An 18,410-nucleotide genomic window follows, 5' to 3' on the forward strand; every position below is an offset into this window, starting at 1 on the left:
TCAGCTTGTCCATGCTGCAGAGATGATGTTGGATAAGATGGGTCTGTTTTCCTTAGAGCGAAGGAGGCTGAGGTGACATGATGAAGGTATATTAAAATTGAGAGGCTTAGATAGGGTAGATGGTCAGTGTCTGTTTCCCATGGTAGGAGTGTCTAAAACTATAAGGCATATGTTAAGGTGAGAAGGGAGGAGGTTTAAAGGGGTATATTTTTCACACACTGGAGTTGGTATTTGGAATGAGCTGCCAGAGGAGGTGATGAAAACAACATTTGAGGCATCTTGACAGGTATTTGAGTGAATAGGGCAAAGAGGAATATGAACTTAATCCAGACAAGTAGGATTAGTATAGATAGGAAATTAGGACTAGGTGAGTGGGCAACATGGACTCGTTGGGCCAAATGGCCTGTATCTGTGCTGTATTACTCTGACTCTGAATGATGGTCAGCATGGATGCAGTGGGCTAAAGGGCCTGTCTCAATGCTGTGCAGCTTTGACTCAAGTTATAAGATAGGATTATAAACTAAGCAATGCAAGGGTTGGGTGTAATTTGTAGTGTACATTGTCATTTTTGAGCAAACACACTTTGTGCAGTTCAGTTTTTCAGCAAGAGTTTTGTGTTAATCAGAAGTAGGGAAAGGGGAGGAATTTTTTTTGGTGCGAGTTTCTGAAAGAAATGCACATGGAATTATTTCGATTAACGCTCTTCTGATGTGTATTTTAAAGAGGGACTTCAATTACTTGAAGGTGAAAGCTCTTCAAATAATTCGCCTCTTTGGTTAATTATGTCTAACTGGGATAACCTCTTGTGTTCTTCAGTCATCCCAGTGTACTACTTAAGTATATTTATATTTTTCAAAATTTTTATAAAATATTGCTTTAATTACAATCTGTGCAAATAAGTAAGGCAAGAAATTGCTGCAGCTCAATCAATTTAAATTAAATCCCTTTTGACTTGTGTTCTTTGATTTGTATTCCATTTTACAGTTCAAGCAGTTTAAGAATTTAAGCAGTTTTCCACATAATGTTCTTGAGGCAGGGGATTTTGAAAAACCAATTAATAATAGGCTCTGAGAATGGCTGTTCATATTGACAAACAGGATAAGAACTGTTAATTTGCCAACTTTATTAATTTAACTGTTCTCTACAAAGAGGTGTTTTTCATTTGTGTGAGAAAATGTGGTAGTTATTTCTGTTACTCCATCCTTCTAATGTTAGTAGCTTTCAAACAGTTGGGGGAATTATCTGAAAAAGAACCATTTATAAGAGTAGAACTGCATGCATTAAAAAATCTGAAATCTAACAACTCGTAGTGAAACTAATATTTAATTATCTTGATATTAGAAATTTTACTAGTTATTTCTAATACTTTTTATTGAGACCCATGGCAAATGTTACTTGTGTGGATCTTTCTTGAGGCCACATCTATTTCTAACATGTCTTTTTAAATGACCATTCCTTGTAGGCAGCACAATAGGACAGGAATTAAGAAAAACTTCTTTTTTCTGAGATTAGCATGTCATCAGTGCTCTTAGATTTTTGCTTTTTGCTCTTCACAAAGATGAATGGGTTCTACTTTTATAGGATATTAAATACCCATTTCTTTTTTTGTGTGGGATAGCCTCCAGTTAAGAGCTGAATCTGTTGAATTCATTCTGCCTTGCATGGGAGCAGCTATAAACTATTTGGCTCCTTGAACCTGTTCTGCCATTCAGTTGGATTGTCTATATCTTCATCGACCTGTCTAGTAGTCTAGGTTGTTTCAGAAATACTGGGATATCAACAGCTACCACAGTGTTACATATACAAGTCTGATTCTTTATCAGTTCATGTAGATCAATAATATCGATCTTGTTTGCAGATTTATTGTATGTGGATTGAATTTTATTTCCCAATGGCTAAAATAAGTTAACATTCCTAATACTCAAGTTGTTCTGTTTAATTTTAAAGAGACCTTGGCTTCCTGAAGACTTTCTAAATGTGTCACTCTGTATCACCTCATTTGTAAGGCACTTACTGCATTTTAAATAGAGCATTAAGTCAAATTGATTGCCAAGGTATGAAGGGATATAGAGCCAAGGCAAGTAAATGGAATGTGTAACATTCATGTCCTCATTGAATTGAAGTAACTAACTCTGGGATGGTGGAATGAATGACCTACTCGTATTCTTGTGTATGGAGACAGCAGGATTCTGCACTGCTTTTGATATGTTATTGTCATGAAGTAGAATGGGATCTTATGTACTTGATTTTTGCTGTAAGACACTACATAATGATGGGAAATATTTTTCTCATAGGGAAAATTTAATGAGTGAGCCATCATTTTTAGCTTCCTTATGTATGCTTATCTTTAGTTGCAGATCGACATTGGTAGAAAATGGACTGAGATACCCAAATAATGCAATTTGAGGGGAAGAATGCATTTCGTGTCCATTTCATGTTTTAGAAGTTTCTCCTCCAACACAAATTAAATGCCAAATCCTTGCACATTTAGACAAACATAAAGCATTGACCCCAAAAAAGTTTTATTGCCTTGGTGACCTCAACAGCGATTTAAATGGAGACAAATTGTGACTTAGCCAAGGTAATAAATTTCATTAAAATTCAGTTTTCAAAACTAGATATTTTGGAATTGTAATGCATGTGATTTCAATTCATTCAACTCATTCATAATACATATGTGTACTTCTAATAAGTGCATTTTGTTTGTAAAGTAACATAAAAGCATGCAGGATTTTTTTTGAGTTTCATTTGCATGGAAGCTAGTTACTGGTTATTGGCAAAATTTGTGCTTAACTTGACACCATGGAATTGCCAGTAGTTTATGGAGAAGGGAGTTGTAATTAAGATTGACTTGACCATAAACTGCTCCAGGAAAACAAACTTGACTGATAAGGTGTTATGGTAACAACCAAGTGGCATCCAGCCTTGTTCTGAATGAGAGCAGGATTGGCTTTTGAACACCTTCTGCAAGTCAACATTTTCAGCAATTGCCCTCAGTAGGTAAGAGAGATTCTTTGTTTCAGAGATGCATAAACTTCAGGGAGATGGGGTGTGTTGAAGTGATTTCCTTCCCCTGCCCCCCCCCCCCCCCCATTCCAAATTTTAGCAAAATGGAAAGGTTGTGAAATTCCATGCTGATGTGGTATAAAGCAAGTTTCAAAGTTAAAACAAATATTTTCTGGCAATGAATACAATTATAAAGTGTTGCTGTTTCCGTGTTGGACGACTACAATTTCTGTTGGATAAAATGATTTAAGCTAGTTGAATCCTTAACTCTCTAGGTTTTGACAATCTGTGCTTAAGCTATTGGAACTTGAGCCATTGAAGCACATGGAGTGCTTTCTGTAAAGGAAAAAAATTGTGTATATCAGGATTTCTCCAGAGTCTTGCTTAGAGATTTGTGGTGATTATTTGGTAGATGCTGTAAATCTTAAAGAAATGTTGAGTAGGTCAGGTAACATCTGTGGAGATGAAGTTAATGTTTTGAGTTGGTGACCTTTCATCAGAATATGGGAGAGTTGGAAATCATGTTTTGAGTTGCAAAGGAGGAGTGAAGGGAACATAAGGATTTGACAGACTAAATTACATTTGTGGCAGATGTACAAGTTGAGAGAGGATGTTGAAAGTTTGTTAATTATAGCTGACCTGTCAGTTGGTCAATGGGACGTGGAGGTAAATTGACAACAAGGTAGACAGGGAAGGTAAGGTCAAAACACTGCTGAAACTGAGATCAACACACTGCAGTTGCTAGAAAGTCTCAAGTGAAATTTTGAAAACGTCTAGCAGGTCAGGCAGCAATTGTAGAAAGAAATGAATTAACATTGCAGGTTGATCTGGCCATCAGCATGGGCCACTTCAGACATTATAGAAAAGCTGTTTCTCTGAAAATGTTAAATTCAGTATGTCCCAAGGTCCTTGAGCTCCTCTTGAACTCCATTGGAACAGTACATGTGACTGGAGGGAGCACAGTAGAAATTGGGCAGAGAATTAAAATCTAAATTGAAAGCTCATGGTCACTCTTGTGATCTCAGCTGAAGTGTTCTATTTATTCTTTCGTTGGGTGTGGATGTTGGTGATATCGAACATAGAACAGTACAGCACAATACAGGCCCTTTGGCCCACAATGTCATGCCGACCTTTAAACCTTGCCTAAGACTATCTAACCCCTTCCTCCCACATATCCCTCTATTCTAAATTCCTCCATATGCTTATCTAGTAATCTCTTGAATTTGACCAATGTACCTGCCTCCATCACTGCCCCAACCACACTCTGGGTTTAAAAAAAAACCTTCCTCTGATATCTCCTTTGAACTTCCCACCCATTACTTGAAAGCCATGACCTCTTGTATTGAGCATTGGTGCCCTGGGAAAGAGGCATTGCTTGTCCACTATCTATTCCTCTTAATATTTTGTACACCTCTATCATGTCTCCCCTCATCCTCCTCCTCTCCAAAGAGTAAAGCCCTAGCTTCCTTAGTCTCTCCTCATAATGCATACTCTCCAATCCAGGCAGCATCCTGGTAAATCTCCTCTGCACCCTTTCCAATGCTTCCACATCCTTCCTATAATGAGGCGACCAGAACTGGACACAGTACTCTAAGTGTGGTCTAACCAGAGTTTTGTACAGCTGCATCATTACCTCGTGGCCCTTAAACTCGATCCCTTGACTTAAAAGCTTATGGGTTGTTAGCTTTCATAACTACCTTATCTACCTGAGAGGCAACTTTCAGGAATCTGTGGATATGAACCCCCAGATCCCTCTGCTCCTCCACACTACCCAGAATCCTGCCATTAACTTTGTACTCTGCCTTGGTGTTTGTCCTTTCAAAATGTACCACCTCACTTCTCTGGATTGAACTCCATCTGCCACTTCTCAGCCCAGCTCTGCATCCTATCAATGTCCCTCTGCAATCTTTGACAATCCTCTACACTACCCACAACACCACCAACCTTTGTGTCATCTGCAAACTTGCCAACCCACCCTTCTACCCCCTCATCCAAGTCATTAATAAAATCACAAAAAAGCAGAGGTCCCAAAACACATCCTTGTGGGACACCGCTAGTCACAGCCCTCCAATCTGAATGCACTCCCTCCACCACAACCCTCTGCTTCCTACAGGCAAGCCAATTCTCAATCCACACGGCCAAGCCTCCCTGGATCCCATGCCCTCTGACCTTCTGAAGAAGCCTACCATGTGGAACCTTATCAAATGCCTTACTAAAATCCATGTAGACCACATCTACTGCACTACCCTCATCAATCTGTCTGGTCACCTCCTCAAAGAACACTATCAGGCTTGTGAGACATGATCTGCCCTTCACAAAGCCATGCTGGCTGTCCCCGATCAGACCATGATTCTCCAAATGCCCATAGATCCTATCTCTAAGAATCCTTTCCAACAGCTTGTCCACCACAGACGTAAGGCTCACTGGTCTATAATTCCCTGGACTATCCCTACTATCTTGAATAAGGGGATATTTGCCACCCTCCAATACCATTCCTGTGGACAACGAGGACTCAAAGATCCTAGCCAAAGGCTCAGCAATCTCCTCCCTCGCCTCGCAGAGCAGCCTGAAGAATATTCTGTCAGGCCCTGGGGACTTATCTGTCCTAATATTTTCTAACAGCTCCAACACATCCTCTCTCTTGATATCAACATGCTCTAGAGCATTAACCTTACCAGCACTGTCCTCGGCATCATCAAGGTCATTCTCCTTGGTGAATACTGAAGAGAAGTATTCATTGAGGACCTCACCCACTCACACAGCTTCCAGGCACATCTTCCCACCTTTATCCCTAATCGGTTCTGCATTTACTCTCGTCATCCTTCTGCTCTTCACATAAGGAAAACCCCAATGCATTTTTCACTTAACCCTACTCACCAAGGCCTTTTCATGTCCCCTTCTTGCTCTCATCAGCCCCTTAAGTTCCTTCCTTGCTACCCTATATTCCTCAAGACCTATCTGATCCTTGCTGCCTTCTTCCTCCTAACTAGATGTTCCACCTCTTGTCACCCATGGGTCCTACACCTTGCCATTCTTTCTCTGCCTCACCGGGACAAATTTATCTCTAACATCCTGCAAGAGACCCCTGAACAACGACCACATCTCCATAGTACGTTTCCCTTCAAAAATGTCATCCCAATTCATACTCGCAAGTTCTAGCCTTATAGCCTCATAATTTGCCCTCCCCCAATTAAATATTTTCCTATCCCCTTTGCTCCTATCCTTGTCCATGACAATGCTAAAGGTTGGGGAGCAGTGGTGACTGTCGCTCAAATGCTCACCCAGGGAACAGGACAGGAATCTCTCCTGGACACACTTAACAAACTCTGACCTGTCTAAATCTTTGGTAATAAGCAGGTGCCAATCAATAGTTGGGAAGTTGAAGTCTCCCATGATGATAACCCTGTTATTTTTGCACCTTTCCAAAATCTGCCTCCCAGTCTGCTACTCAGTATCCTTGCTGCTACCAGGGGGTCTATAGAATACTCCCAGTAGAGTAACTACTCCTTTCTTGTTCCTAACTTCCACCCATTCTGACTCTAGAGAGGATCCTTCTACATTATCCACCCTTTCTGCAGCTGTAATAGTATCCCTGACCAGTAACGCCACCCCTCCTCCTCTTCTTCCCCCCTTCCTATCCCTTTTAAAACACTGAAATCTGGGAATATTCAGTATCCATTCCTAGCTTGGTGACAGCCAAGTCTCTGCAAGAGCCACAATATCATAGTTCCATGTATTTATCCAAGATCTCAGTTCATCACCCTTATTCCTGATGCTTCTTGCATTTAAGTAAATGCACTTTAGCCCATCCACCTTACTACTTTTATACCCTGTACTCTGCTTCTCCTTCCTCAAAGCCTCTCTGTTAGATCTGGCTTTACTCCTTGTACTTCTTTCACTGACCTATCCCTCTGGTTCCCATCCCCCTTGCAAACTAGTTTAAACCCTCCTGAACCACACTAGCAAACTTACCTGCAAGGATATTGGTCTCCCTTGAATTCAGGTGTAACCATCCAATCTGTACAGGTCCCATCTTCCCCAGAAGAGATCCCAATGATCCAAAAATCTAAAACCTTGCCCCCTGCACCACCAACTCAGCCATGCATTCATCTGCCATTTCCTCCTATTCTTATCTTCACTATCACGTGGCACTGGCAGCAATCCTGAGATTGCTACCCTTTAGGTACTGTTCTTCAGCCTTCTGCCTGGCTCCCCAAACTCACTTTTCAGGACCTCATCCCTCTTTCTACCTATGTCGTTGGTACCAACATGTACCACAGCTTCTGGCTGCTTTCCCTCCCGCACAAGAATGCCCTGGACCCTGGCACCTGGGAGGCAACATACCATCTGGGATTCTCGCTCATGTCCACAGAACCTCCTATGTGTTCCCCTGACTATTGAGTCCCCTATCACTATTGCCCTCCTCTTCTCCCTTCTCTGAGCAGCAGGACCAGTACCAGTGCCAGAGACCTGGCTACTGCCACTTGATCCCTGTAGGTCATCCCCCTCAACAGCATCCAAAGCGAAATACCTATTTTTCAGGGGAACAGCCTCCAGGGTCCTCTGCTCTGTCTGCCTGTTCCCTTTCTTTGTCTCCCCTGACAGTCACCCATCTGTCTGTCTCCTGGACCCTAGAAGTACCTGCTCTTAAGGGGAGTGACTGCTTCCTGATGCACAGCATCTACATAACTCTTTCCCTCCCTGATGCTTCGCAGTGTTTGAAGCTGCGACTCCAGCTCATCAATTCTGAGCCGAAGTTCCTCCAGCCTCGAGCACTTACTGCACATGTGGTCACCGTGCACCACAGCAGGGCCCACTAGCTCCCACATCATGCAGCTACAGCACGTTGCCTTGCCCTCCATCTGAACTATTTTTTTCTTACCTAGCTGTAGTCTACTTAAAAATTATAACAATAACAGTACCTTACCTTTACATACCAGCTACTCACTAGTGTTACAGATGGCCTCTGCCTCTTGATGCCGAAGCCTGTTGTGCCAAAGCTACTCTGACTCTGTCCACTCCAACAATGGCCACTCCAAAATGGCTGCTCTGCTTGACACAGCCTCCTTTTTATTGGCCCTTCTAAATTAGCCCAGACCTGTGAGGGACCCACTACTCCTTGGTCTCTCAGCTCCTGATGACGTGGCTAACATTTATTGCTCATCCCTAATTTCCCCCAGAGAGCAGTTTGGTGCCATTCACATTTGGTGGTCTAGAGGGATATGTAGGCCAGAATAGGTAAAGATTGCAGATTTCATTCCATGAAAGGGTTTTTGCAAGAATTTTCATTGTTAGTATTACTGATAATGTCTTTACCCTCCATTTTCCTCTGCTAGGGAATTTTGGAACAAGGAGGCATAATCCCAAAATTTTAAGACTGGTCTGTTGAGTAGTGATGAGAAACCATGTTATCTGCACACAGGAAAAGAACTCGTGTTTCCCCCAAATGTCTTTTGGGTGCTGAACTGATTTGAAATTTGAAATTTAAAATATTGAGCTGCTTTAGTATTAGTGGATATACAATAAAGGCAGCTAAAGTTAACTTTCTGATTAGTTAACTTTAGAGCAACATTGTGTTGCTGAATAGCACAACCCTTTTCCAGTTGGTAGCTCCCAACTAAATTCTTTGCCTCTTATCTTAAATCTGTATTCTCTGGTGATTTATCCTCCTCATTTGGTAGGGGAAGGGGAACTTGAGTATTTTTCACTAGAGAAGATACTGGGTTGGGAATTGACAACTAATAATTATTACACACTGAAGAGCATTAAATAGAAAGCATCTTCTATCTTGCTGAAACCACTTTAACCCCTCAAAGACACTTTGATTTGTTTTAATTCATATTTACGAAATCCAACAATTGTCAGCAGATCTGGTGTACTAGCTTTTAAGTATGTAGGAGGGAGTAAGTGCATGAGATAATATTCCATCTGTATTGAAAAGCAGTCCATTGCTGATAAACCAGGAACATTCTCCTGTGGCTCTGTTAATGCTGTTTTCACATTGGTTGCCAATTGTACAATTCTGGCATTGATATATCTTGGCTATTCCTGATGAAATATCAGAGCTCAGCACCACCTCAAGTGGAATGATGTAGTTATAGGCTTGTATCTTTAAGAAAGTATTAAGTGAAGAGTGAATCTGCAGCTGCAATTGTGAAAAATATTTGGGAACTAGGAATATAGGGGGATTTCTTGAGTTGATGAGAAAATGCAGTGGTGTTTAGAACTGCATTTGACTTGGCCAAGGTGCTTAATGCTAATGTTAGAATTAAAACAGACTCCTGTTTACAAACTGATATCCAATGCCTTATGTACACATTGCTAATCTCAAAGGGAAATGTTCCCTCTATTTTAGATAGGAGGATGTTGTTTTATTTTTAAATTGCTATCTGAAACTCAGGTAATCTTGTGCTTATCACTATTATGTGAAAGTAGATTGTAGACGTAATGTACTGAATTACTGAATATTTTGTTTTCCTTCAGTGTCAGTCCAAATAAGTAAAGATTCTGGCTGCTAAAATGTGAAAGTCACGTTGGCTGAATTCTTTGGAATGGATCGAAATAAAAGAAATTCAATAGCAGGTTTACCATCAAGACATGAGCGACTGGAAGATTTTGAAGGCAGCAGAGAAGGTGGTGGCATTGGTCAATCAACAACAGTGTTTCCTTCATCATACAGAGCCCTAAGTAGTGCTGTTTCCAGACTTACTAGGCTTGATGACTTTATCTGTGAAAAAATTGGATCTGGATTTTTTTCTGAAGTCTACAAGGTCAGTACATGATTACTCTCAAGCTATGTGTCGGAAATGTGATTTTTTTTTTGAAATTGAACTGTTACTGATTTTTTTTGTTGTTAACTTGCAATCCTTTAGAGAGCTGATTAAAGAAAATGGGAGCTGGGAAGAGCACTTAACTCTGCTTCTCATTGGCTGTTTGCTGTGCAGTTTCTTGTTCAAGTGAAATCTTGCTTTGTTAATGGCAAAATAATTTGGAAATCTGATTTGGAACTGATGAAATTTGTATTTAAAATACACAATTAACACTTTTTATCCTAGATTGAAACAAATGCTGTTATCTGTTACCATTCACTGAGGAATCTCTTGCACCCTTTGTTTTTCTGGATTGCTGCTTCTGTCTGCTGTTGTATTGTTGTGATCTGGCCAGTCCACTATGCTGCTTGGTTAATTAATAAAATTGCTGAGTACTGTTTTCTGTCACTTTTGCTTGTAGTTTAGTCTTTGGTTCACAGAGTTTATTAGCTGCTGGTCTGTTTGGGAGTAATTTAATTTGACTTTGCAAATTTAAAAAGTTGTAGGAGTTGATTAAAGGATCAAGTGACAGAAATTGACTGCTTTTCTTAAACAACTTGCTAATATCTGTTTTTTGTGTTAACTATTTTGGAAAACCTAAACAAAAGATCTATTAATGGTTTCCACTTCAATTATGCCTGTTTTCCTTGCTAACTAAAATTGGGGTCACGTAGATGAATCTATAATCGCTATTTTTCTTCAATCCTACTTCTCTTACATTGAAATGAGAGTTCAGCAAAAGCATCCGACTAGTAATGACTCTAACCATATTAGCTTCATGATATAGAAATTTGTTGCTCAGTTAACCCCTAGTTTCATAATTGCATGAGCAATCTGGTATGTAATGCAACATTGGTACAGGTGTTTCTGGAAAACTTGGATGCAGATTTGAACTGGTAACAAATTTATCATGTGACTTTACCGATATTCCACAGTTGAGTGACAAAAGTCTGAATTCTGTCATTTGTGTTTTCACTCTTGCATGTGTATGGGACCTGTTGTAAATTTGATGTCCTTTAAAACGTACAACTTGTGCCACTTATTCCATTAATTGCTTTGCTGAAATAATTGACAAGCAACGGACTTGTGTTTATGCCTAAAATGTTGCATCTGTTTTGTACACAAACATACTTTAAACCACCTTTTTAACAAATTAGCTTTGGTTATAGAGATCTATCACCATAGATGTAAATTTATACTGATGCAAAAGTGGAACTCGTATGTGATCCCATGAATACGTGAAATGATAAAAGTTAGGTAATTGTGTAAACACTTTAAAATGAGCTGTTTTGAATGAAATCATAAAACAAAGTTCATCTTTTCACTTGGATCTTCATCACTTAATAGGATGCCTTGGGCTATTAAGAAATAAAAATTAAAACACAACTTTTTAAAAATCGCACAATCCAAAAAAAAGTTGTGCTTTGTAAAGTTGTGACTTGTCTTAAATTTGCCCCAAATGTTCAGCTGCTAGCATTACTGAACTCGAATGTAATGTTCTCCCCTTTACTATTTTCCCCCCAATTATGACTTTAAACTAATGTTTGAAATACTAATATAAACATTGCCCTGTTCAATCAATTTTGTAGCTAGGAAGCTTCAAAGTTTTAATGGGCTCCCCTCAAAGTAAACACATTACTAAGTGAGTAGTCCAGGAACATTCGGGTATTACTGTTGTGACTAAAATTAAATACTGTAAATCTTACCTTGATAATGATATTCAAATGTCTCTTCTTGGAGTCTTGATCTAATGTCAGAACTCTCTAATCGGTATTGTCTCTTCAATATCCATAAAGAATGGGAAGGTTATAGCTGGACCTTTCACTGTCTTTACCTTTTACCTCCCTTGGCAAACTGGGATTCAGCTCACCTGGAATGAGTGACACTGTTTTTCACTTTTGTGGACTGCCAGTTTTTAAGGCCTTATATTTTTCTGTTCAATTACTCTACAGCTAGCATTATCCCATTTCCTACTTTCTAATGTGCTCATACTCCATTCTCAAAGCCACATAATTTGCACTTAGAACTGCTAACACAACTCAATTGATTATGCTCTTCCGCTCCACAAGGTTGTGCGTTCCAGTTGCAACTAAGGACTAAATATGTAAATACTTCAGCTGGAGCATTCAAGTAAGTTTTTTGATAGTTGAGAGAGGCCATCTTTTTAATTGAATGTTCATTGAGTAAACAGAACATCAATGATTATCTGGTATTTTATAAAGAACAGATGCTTTTCCTAGTTTCCTGGAGAATGTGTTCTAGCTCTGTTAATTTGCTTGCTTCTAACACAATTGGGCAGTATCGTATTTGCTATTTATGGGACCTGATTTGTGCTGTTGACTTGTATGTAGTGGCTTCTATGCATCCATATCTTAAAAGTGACTTGTTCTTTGTGAAGTGTATTGTGATGTACCAAGGCACAATAGAAATGTGGGATGTATCCTTTTCTAAAGAATGGCGTGCTCAAGTCTCCCAAAGCCATGTGAACTGAGGCTCCTCCAGTCCATGTTTATGGTTTGTTTAATGGCAACTTCCTATGCTATCTAAAATATTACAGGTGCGCCACAGAACATCAGGGCAAGTAATGGCACTGAAGATGAACAAAATGATCAGTAATAGAGCAAATATGCTGCGGGAAGTGCAATTAATGAATCGCCTTTCTCACCCCAACATTCTCAGGTAAGTGGTGAAGCCTATAATCCAGAAGAAAATGACCTTTCTGTTGAAAAGTTACACTTGCAAAAGGTGCCATTTTCATTTATTTTACTCCCTTGAAAACTTCAAATTATTCCTGTCAGTTACTCTCTCAAATTTTTTCTTGTTGGGTATGTGGATATTCAGTAGGAATGATGAGCAGGTGGATATTTGGGAAACTGTGTGTGTGTGGCTCAACCTATGATGTAATTAGGGTGGATTACATGTCATTGATAATCCCTCCATAATGCATAAGAATAAGTGCCTGAAGAGGTGTTTTAACATCCTGCATAATTTTCTACCACACAGTTTTGATTTTCAGTGATTAGTTTTATGAAATGTTAAGAAAAACAACACAAGCTCAGAAGAAATGTGATAAATGCAAAAACATGTTCTGAAGTTACTGTTGAAAGAGGGATAGATTTGCTCTCTTTTCAATTAATTACACTTATGGATGGTACTTTCTTATTGGAGCGTCACATTCAGATTTGGTTGCAATTATTAATTTTGTGGGAAAATAATTTTGGGATAAAACTCCAAAACCAGTAATTGTATAGCAGCAAAAAAAAATGATGAGATTGGATTACGAAGAATTGGTTGAAAATATCATTGGTGCTCAAAATATTGATTGTTATTAATCCATAAAATCCAGGTGATACAGTGGCATGCAAAAGTTTGGGCACCCCTGGTCAAAGTTTCTGTTACTGTGAATAGCTAAGCGAGTAAAGGATGATCTGATTTCCAAAAGGCATAAAGTTAAAGATGACACATTTCTTTAATATTTTAAGCAAGATTACTTTTTTATTTCCATCTTTTACAGTTTCAAAATAACAAAGGAAAAGAGCCCAAAGCAAAAGTTTGGGCATCCTGCATGGTCAGTACTTAGTAACACCCCCTTTTTGCAAGTATCACAGCTTGTAAACACTTTCTGTAGCCAGCTGAGTCTTTCAATTGTTTGGGGGATTTTCACCCATTCTCCTTTGCAAAAGGCTTCTAGTTCTGTGAGATTCTTGGGCCGTCTTGCATGCACTGCTCTCTTGAGGTCTATCCACAGATTTTCGACGATGTTTAGGTCAGGGGACTGTGAGGGCCATGGCAAAACCTTCAGCTTGTGCCTCTTGAGGTAGTCCATTGTGGATTTTGAGGTGTGTTTAGGATGGTTATCCTGTTGTAGAAGCCATCCTCTTTTCATCTTCTGTTTTTTTTCCACAGACAGTGTGATGTTTGCTTCCAGAATTTGCTGATATTTAATTGAATTCATTCTTCCCTCTACCAGTGAAATGTTCCCCGTGCCACCGGCTGCAACACAAGTCCAAAGCATGATTGATCCACCCCCGTGTTTAACAGTTGGAGGGGTGTTCTTTTCATGAAATTCTGCACCCTTTTTTCTCCAAACGTACCTTTTGCTCATTGCGGCCAAAAAGTTCTATTTGAACTTCATCAGTCCACAGGACTTGTTTCCAAAATGCATCAGGCTTGTTTAGATGTTCCTTTGCAAACTTATGACTGAATTTTGCGGTGAGGACGCAGGAAAGAGTCATCAGAAGAAAACTCTTCCATGAAGGCCATATTTGTGTAGGTGTCGCTGCACAGTAGAACAGTGCATCACCACTCCAATCTGCTAAATCTTCCTGAAGGTCTTTTGCAGTCAAACGGGGGTTTTGATTTGCCTTTCTAGCAACCCTACGAGCAGTTCTCTCAAAGTTTTCTTGGTCTTCCAGACCTCAACTTGACCTCCACTGTTCCTATTAACTGCCATTTCTTAATTACATTACAAACTGAGGAAACAGTTACCTGAAAACGCTTTGCTATTTTCTTATAGCCTTCTCCTGCTTTGTGGGCATCACTTATTTTAATCTTCAGAGTGCCAGGCAGCTGCTTAGAGGAGCCCATGGCTGCTGATTGTTGGGACAAGGTTTGAGGAGTCAGTATTTATAAAGCTTTGAAATTTACATTGTCTGGCCTTTCCTAACGATGACTGTGAACAAGCCATAGCCCTAACAAGCTTAATGAATGTCTGACACCTTGGCAAAAGTTATGAGAGCTCAAATCTCTTGGGGTGCCCAAACTTTTGCATGGTGCTCCTTTCCTTTTTTTTCCCCCCTCTAAAATTATACAAAACAAATAATACACTAATCTTGCTTAAAATGTTGAAAAGAATGTTTCCTCTTTAACTTTGACTTTTGGAGATCAGTTCATCTTTTACTCACTCAACTATTCACAGTAACAAATTTTGACCAGGGGTGCCTGAACTTTTGCATGCCACAGTATATGGGTTGGGTGAATTTCCTTTTGGTTTCTTCTATTCTACTACTTTAGTGTAAATCTGTGTGTGTATATATGGTTATGCCAAATGTGCAGGAGAAACCCCAGAAAATTAAAAGGCAGGTTAATATCAGTCAAAATAACAAATGCACTTTGCAGGTAGTATGTGTTTTTTAACAGCAAATTAAATAGAATTCCAGCAGATAACCAATATTATCTTGTGCTTGTTATAAATTGTGCCAAATGGTTAATATCTTCTAAAGTGCTTTCTGTCAGTAAATATTCAGCCTCAGTCATTCACACCCAGCCAGAGACTTCCACTCCCCTTAATGCTGTATGCACCAATTCAACCAAGCCTCTGTGGGGAGAAGTTGCACGTCCAAGCCACTTTTTGAATAAATCCCTATTGGATTTATTAATGGGCATTTTGGGGCCATGTTCTGCTCTCTGTAATAACTAGAAATGTCTACATCTACTTTATTAAACCTTGTCATAATGTTAAAGATCTTGGAGTTACCAGCAATGAGTCTCTTGAAGACTCAGAATTCTCAGTCATCCTCATAAGTATATCCTCTGCTGGAGTTCTAACAATCTTCTCCAATTGATCAATGGATCTATTTCCTTGTAATATGGAGCCCAGAACTGATCACAACTCCACATGTGGTCTAATCCAATTTTTTTTTAACATAGCCATATTTACCCACATAGCTACTTCAGTGATTTGTGTATCCTTCTGCTTCCCGAACTAATTTCAAAATTTTTAAGAATTTTGTGATGTTTTTCTTAATACTAGAATGTTAGTTTTCACTTCTGATTTAGTGGTCATTTGCCAGTTAATTTCTGCATTTCTATTGCATTTTGTCTCTCCTGTCTTCACTGTTCAATATATCAGCTAATTTTGAAATTACCCTCCTGATTCCCAACTCCAGATTGTTTATGCAATAGTAAGGATAGTAGTTTTAGCTTTGATCCTCGTGGAACACTGATCCTTTCATGAGTTGCTCTCTTAAACCTCTATTTTATTATGTATCTAACCTGTTATTTACTCTGCTGTTGTATCTTCCTTTGGCTGTGAATCTACCAAGCAATGTCCTAAGGAAGATATTTTCAAAATCCTAAAATCTAGATTTTCTATTTTTCCTTGATCTTGTTGTTACTGAAATAATTCAATAAAGTGTTTGATCATGTCATTTGAAATCCAAGCTGATTGCACTGTGTTTTTAGTTTCTTGATGTTTTTCTACTACATCTTTGAGTAAGGATTCCAATACATTTCCTGTGACTAACATTGAACTGTGGTTCCCTGGACTTTTTCTATCACCCTTTTTAAAATACAGTAATCAGAGTGGCCTTGGCACTACGGTGGCATGCTTCCTTTTGATAATGAATCCTAATCTATTAATAGTGACTGAGCTATTTTGTTTCCTACTATTAATATACATGAATGTGATCCTCCAGATCCAAGGGTTTTGTATTCTGTAGATTTGAGTAGTTTATAAATTACCCCTCATTCTACTTGTTTTTAAATACTATTTCCTCTTTACTTGGGCTATTAATAAGTTCCAAGGCAAAGCAATTATATTACAGTATTTGGCTGTATCACCCAGGAGTCCATTGCAGGCAGCACTTCGTAGTTCTTCCTCTATCCTGATTTTTATTTTAAATTTCTTTTGAAATCACATTTAATTTTGTAATTTCATTGCTATTTGAGCAACTGTTTTACTTCGTGACTTGCCTAATGTTTTGATATTTCCTTTGGCTATTCAACTTTTTTGCTGCAGGTGTACTTGGTGTATGGCTTCTGCTTCAATTTCTGTTTGATTTTTTTTTAAAAAAGTTTATCCATAATGTGCCTACACCAGGTAGATTTTTCTTGTTTTATAATAGGGAAATAACTTCTGGATCTTGTGATCATTTTAAACTGATGCATCTCATTTGATTAAAGTTTAAGGTGGGCTGTCACCACTTTAGGGCAGTAGGCTGATTTGCCAGTGTGACCCATGTCCCCCAATGTTTTCACTATACCTTTTGAGTTCTATCTTGTCCGGGCTGAATTTCTTTCAAACCTTAATTTTGTTTGGTAACTCTTTTGATCACCCTTGAAATTCTGTGCTTAGGTTACTGACGAAACATCCTAACTTTCTCTTTTCGTTTTTATGATGTCAGAACGATTGTGGATATAGTGCACTATTTCCACCTGTATAATTTTGGTTCTGGAGTTCTCTGAAAGTATAGGTTTTTAGTAGATCTTATTTTGCATCTGACCAATTTCTGGTTTACAACTTGATGAGGAAAAATGGGACCAAGTTTGAGGTTAAAATTTATAATTTGGTGTTGTGCATTACTATTTTGAATTTTATCTACATTTTACAAGACGTGGGTGAGGCTACATCTGTAGTATTATGTACAGCTTTCGTTACCCTTTTACAGGAAAGACATCATTAAACTGGAAGGAGCGCAAAGAAGATTTACAAGAATGTTGCCAGGGCTTGGGCCTGAGTTAGAGGTTGGGCAGGCTGGAACTTTATTCCTTGGAGTGTAGGAGAATGAGGGGTTACAATAATAGAGGTGTATATATATTAAAAAAAAATCATGAGTGAATGCACATAATCTTTTTCCCGGGGAAGGGGAATGAAAAACTAAATTTAAGGTGAGACGGGAAAGATTTAAAAGGGACCTGAGGGTCAACTTCACACAAGGTAGTGAGTATTTAGAACGAGCTGACAGAGGAAGTGGTTGAGGCAGGTACAATAACAATATTTAAAAGACCTTTGGATATCTACATGGATAGAAAAGGTTAGAGGGACATGGGTCAAGTGTGGGCAAATGTGACTAGCTTAGATGAGAATCTTGGTTGGCATGGACAAGTTAGGCCAAGAGCCTGTCTCTATACTATATTATTCTGTGGCTCTATATTCATTGCTGCAGGGACGGTATCCATAAATGCTTGTGAAGTGCGGAGCATTGGGATTACCCCTCTGTGCTGAAAAGAAATAATTAACTGAACAGACAAACTTCTCTGCATTTTAATCTGGAATGCCCATTTCAGTTCTGGACTAAAATTGTTTCTCTTATGCATAGTCATTTCCTGTAAAGGTTGTGTTCAAATAACTCATGAAACAGATCTAAAATTTCCCTTTTTAAGAAAAAAAATCTTTAAACTGTTTGGTGGAAATAACCTGAAATAACTTAATCATGAGCTCTTTCACCATGATTGGCTTGAGTCCATTTGAAACAGGAGTAGGCATTGCACAGTTTTTCTTCATGGGGAGTTCTGAATGGATGTATGTAATGAGAAATTGATCCATTTCCCTGAAATGTTGCTTACTGGTTTACATTTTCTTTTTCTATTTTTACTCCAGCTCTCAACTGCAGAGCAACTGGGAGGTTGTGTGTTCGTTCCCCATCCAAGGAACTTGCACAGCAATATAGATTAGCATTCTTTTGCAAAGCTGTGGGAGTGCCATGCTATGGGAGGTTCCATCTCTCAGATCTCAAATCAAACCCCTCTTTGCTCTTTCAGCTGGGTGTAAAAGATCCCATGGCATTACAAAAGTAGAGCTGGGAGATATTGTGATATCCTGGCCAGTATCTCTAAACTAATGCGTCAAAATACTATTTGCTGACTATCATTTAG

At 39.0% G+C, this 18,410-nt stretch overlaps 1 protein-coding gene across 1 annotated transcript in view; it reads left to right on the top strand.

Moving 5' to 3' along the window:
• LOC127567692 (dual specificity testis-specific protein kinase 2-like) overlaps positions 1-18,410 on the top strand; it is a 54,909-nt gene that overhangs the window by 18,146 nt on the left and 18,353 nt on the right. Inside the window, exons 2-3 of the mRNA XM_052010632.1 lie at positions 9,490-9,776; positions 12,373-12,494. Of these exons, the coding sequence (XP_051866592.1) occupies positions 9,558-9,776; positions 12,373-12,494 (341 nt within the window). The 5' untranslated portion in view covers positions 9,490-9,557. The remainder of the gene's footprint in view (positions 1-9,489; positions 9,777-12,372; positions 12,495-18,410) is intronic.

Source organism: Pristis pectinata, chromosome 3, assembly GCF_009764475.1.
Source record: "Pristis pectinata isolate sPriPec2 chromosome 3, sPriPec2.1.pri, whole genome shotgun sequence".
Classification (NCBI taxonomy): domain Eukaryota; kingdom Metazoa; phylum Chordata; class Chondrichthyes; order Rhinopristiformes; family Pristidae; genus Pristis; species Pristis pectinata.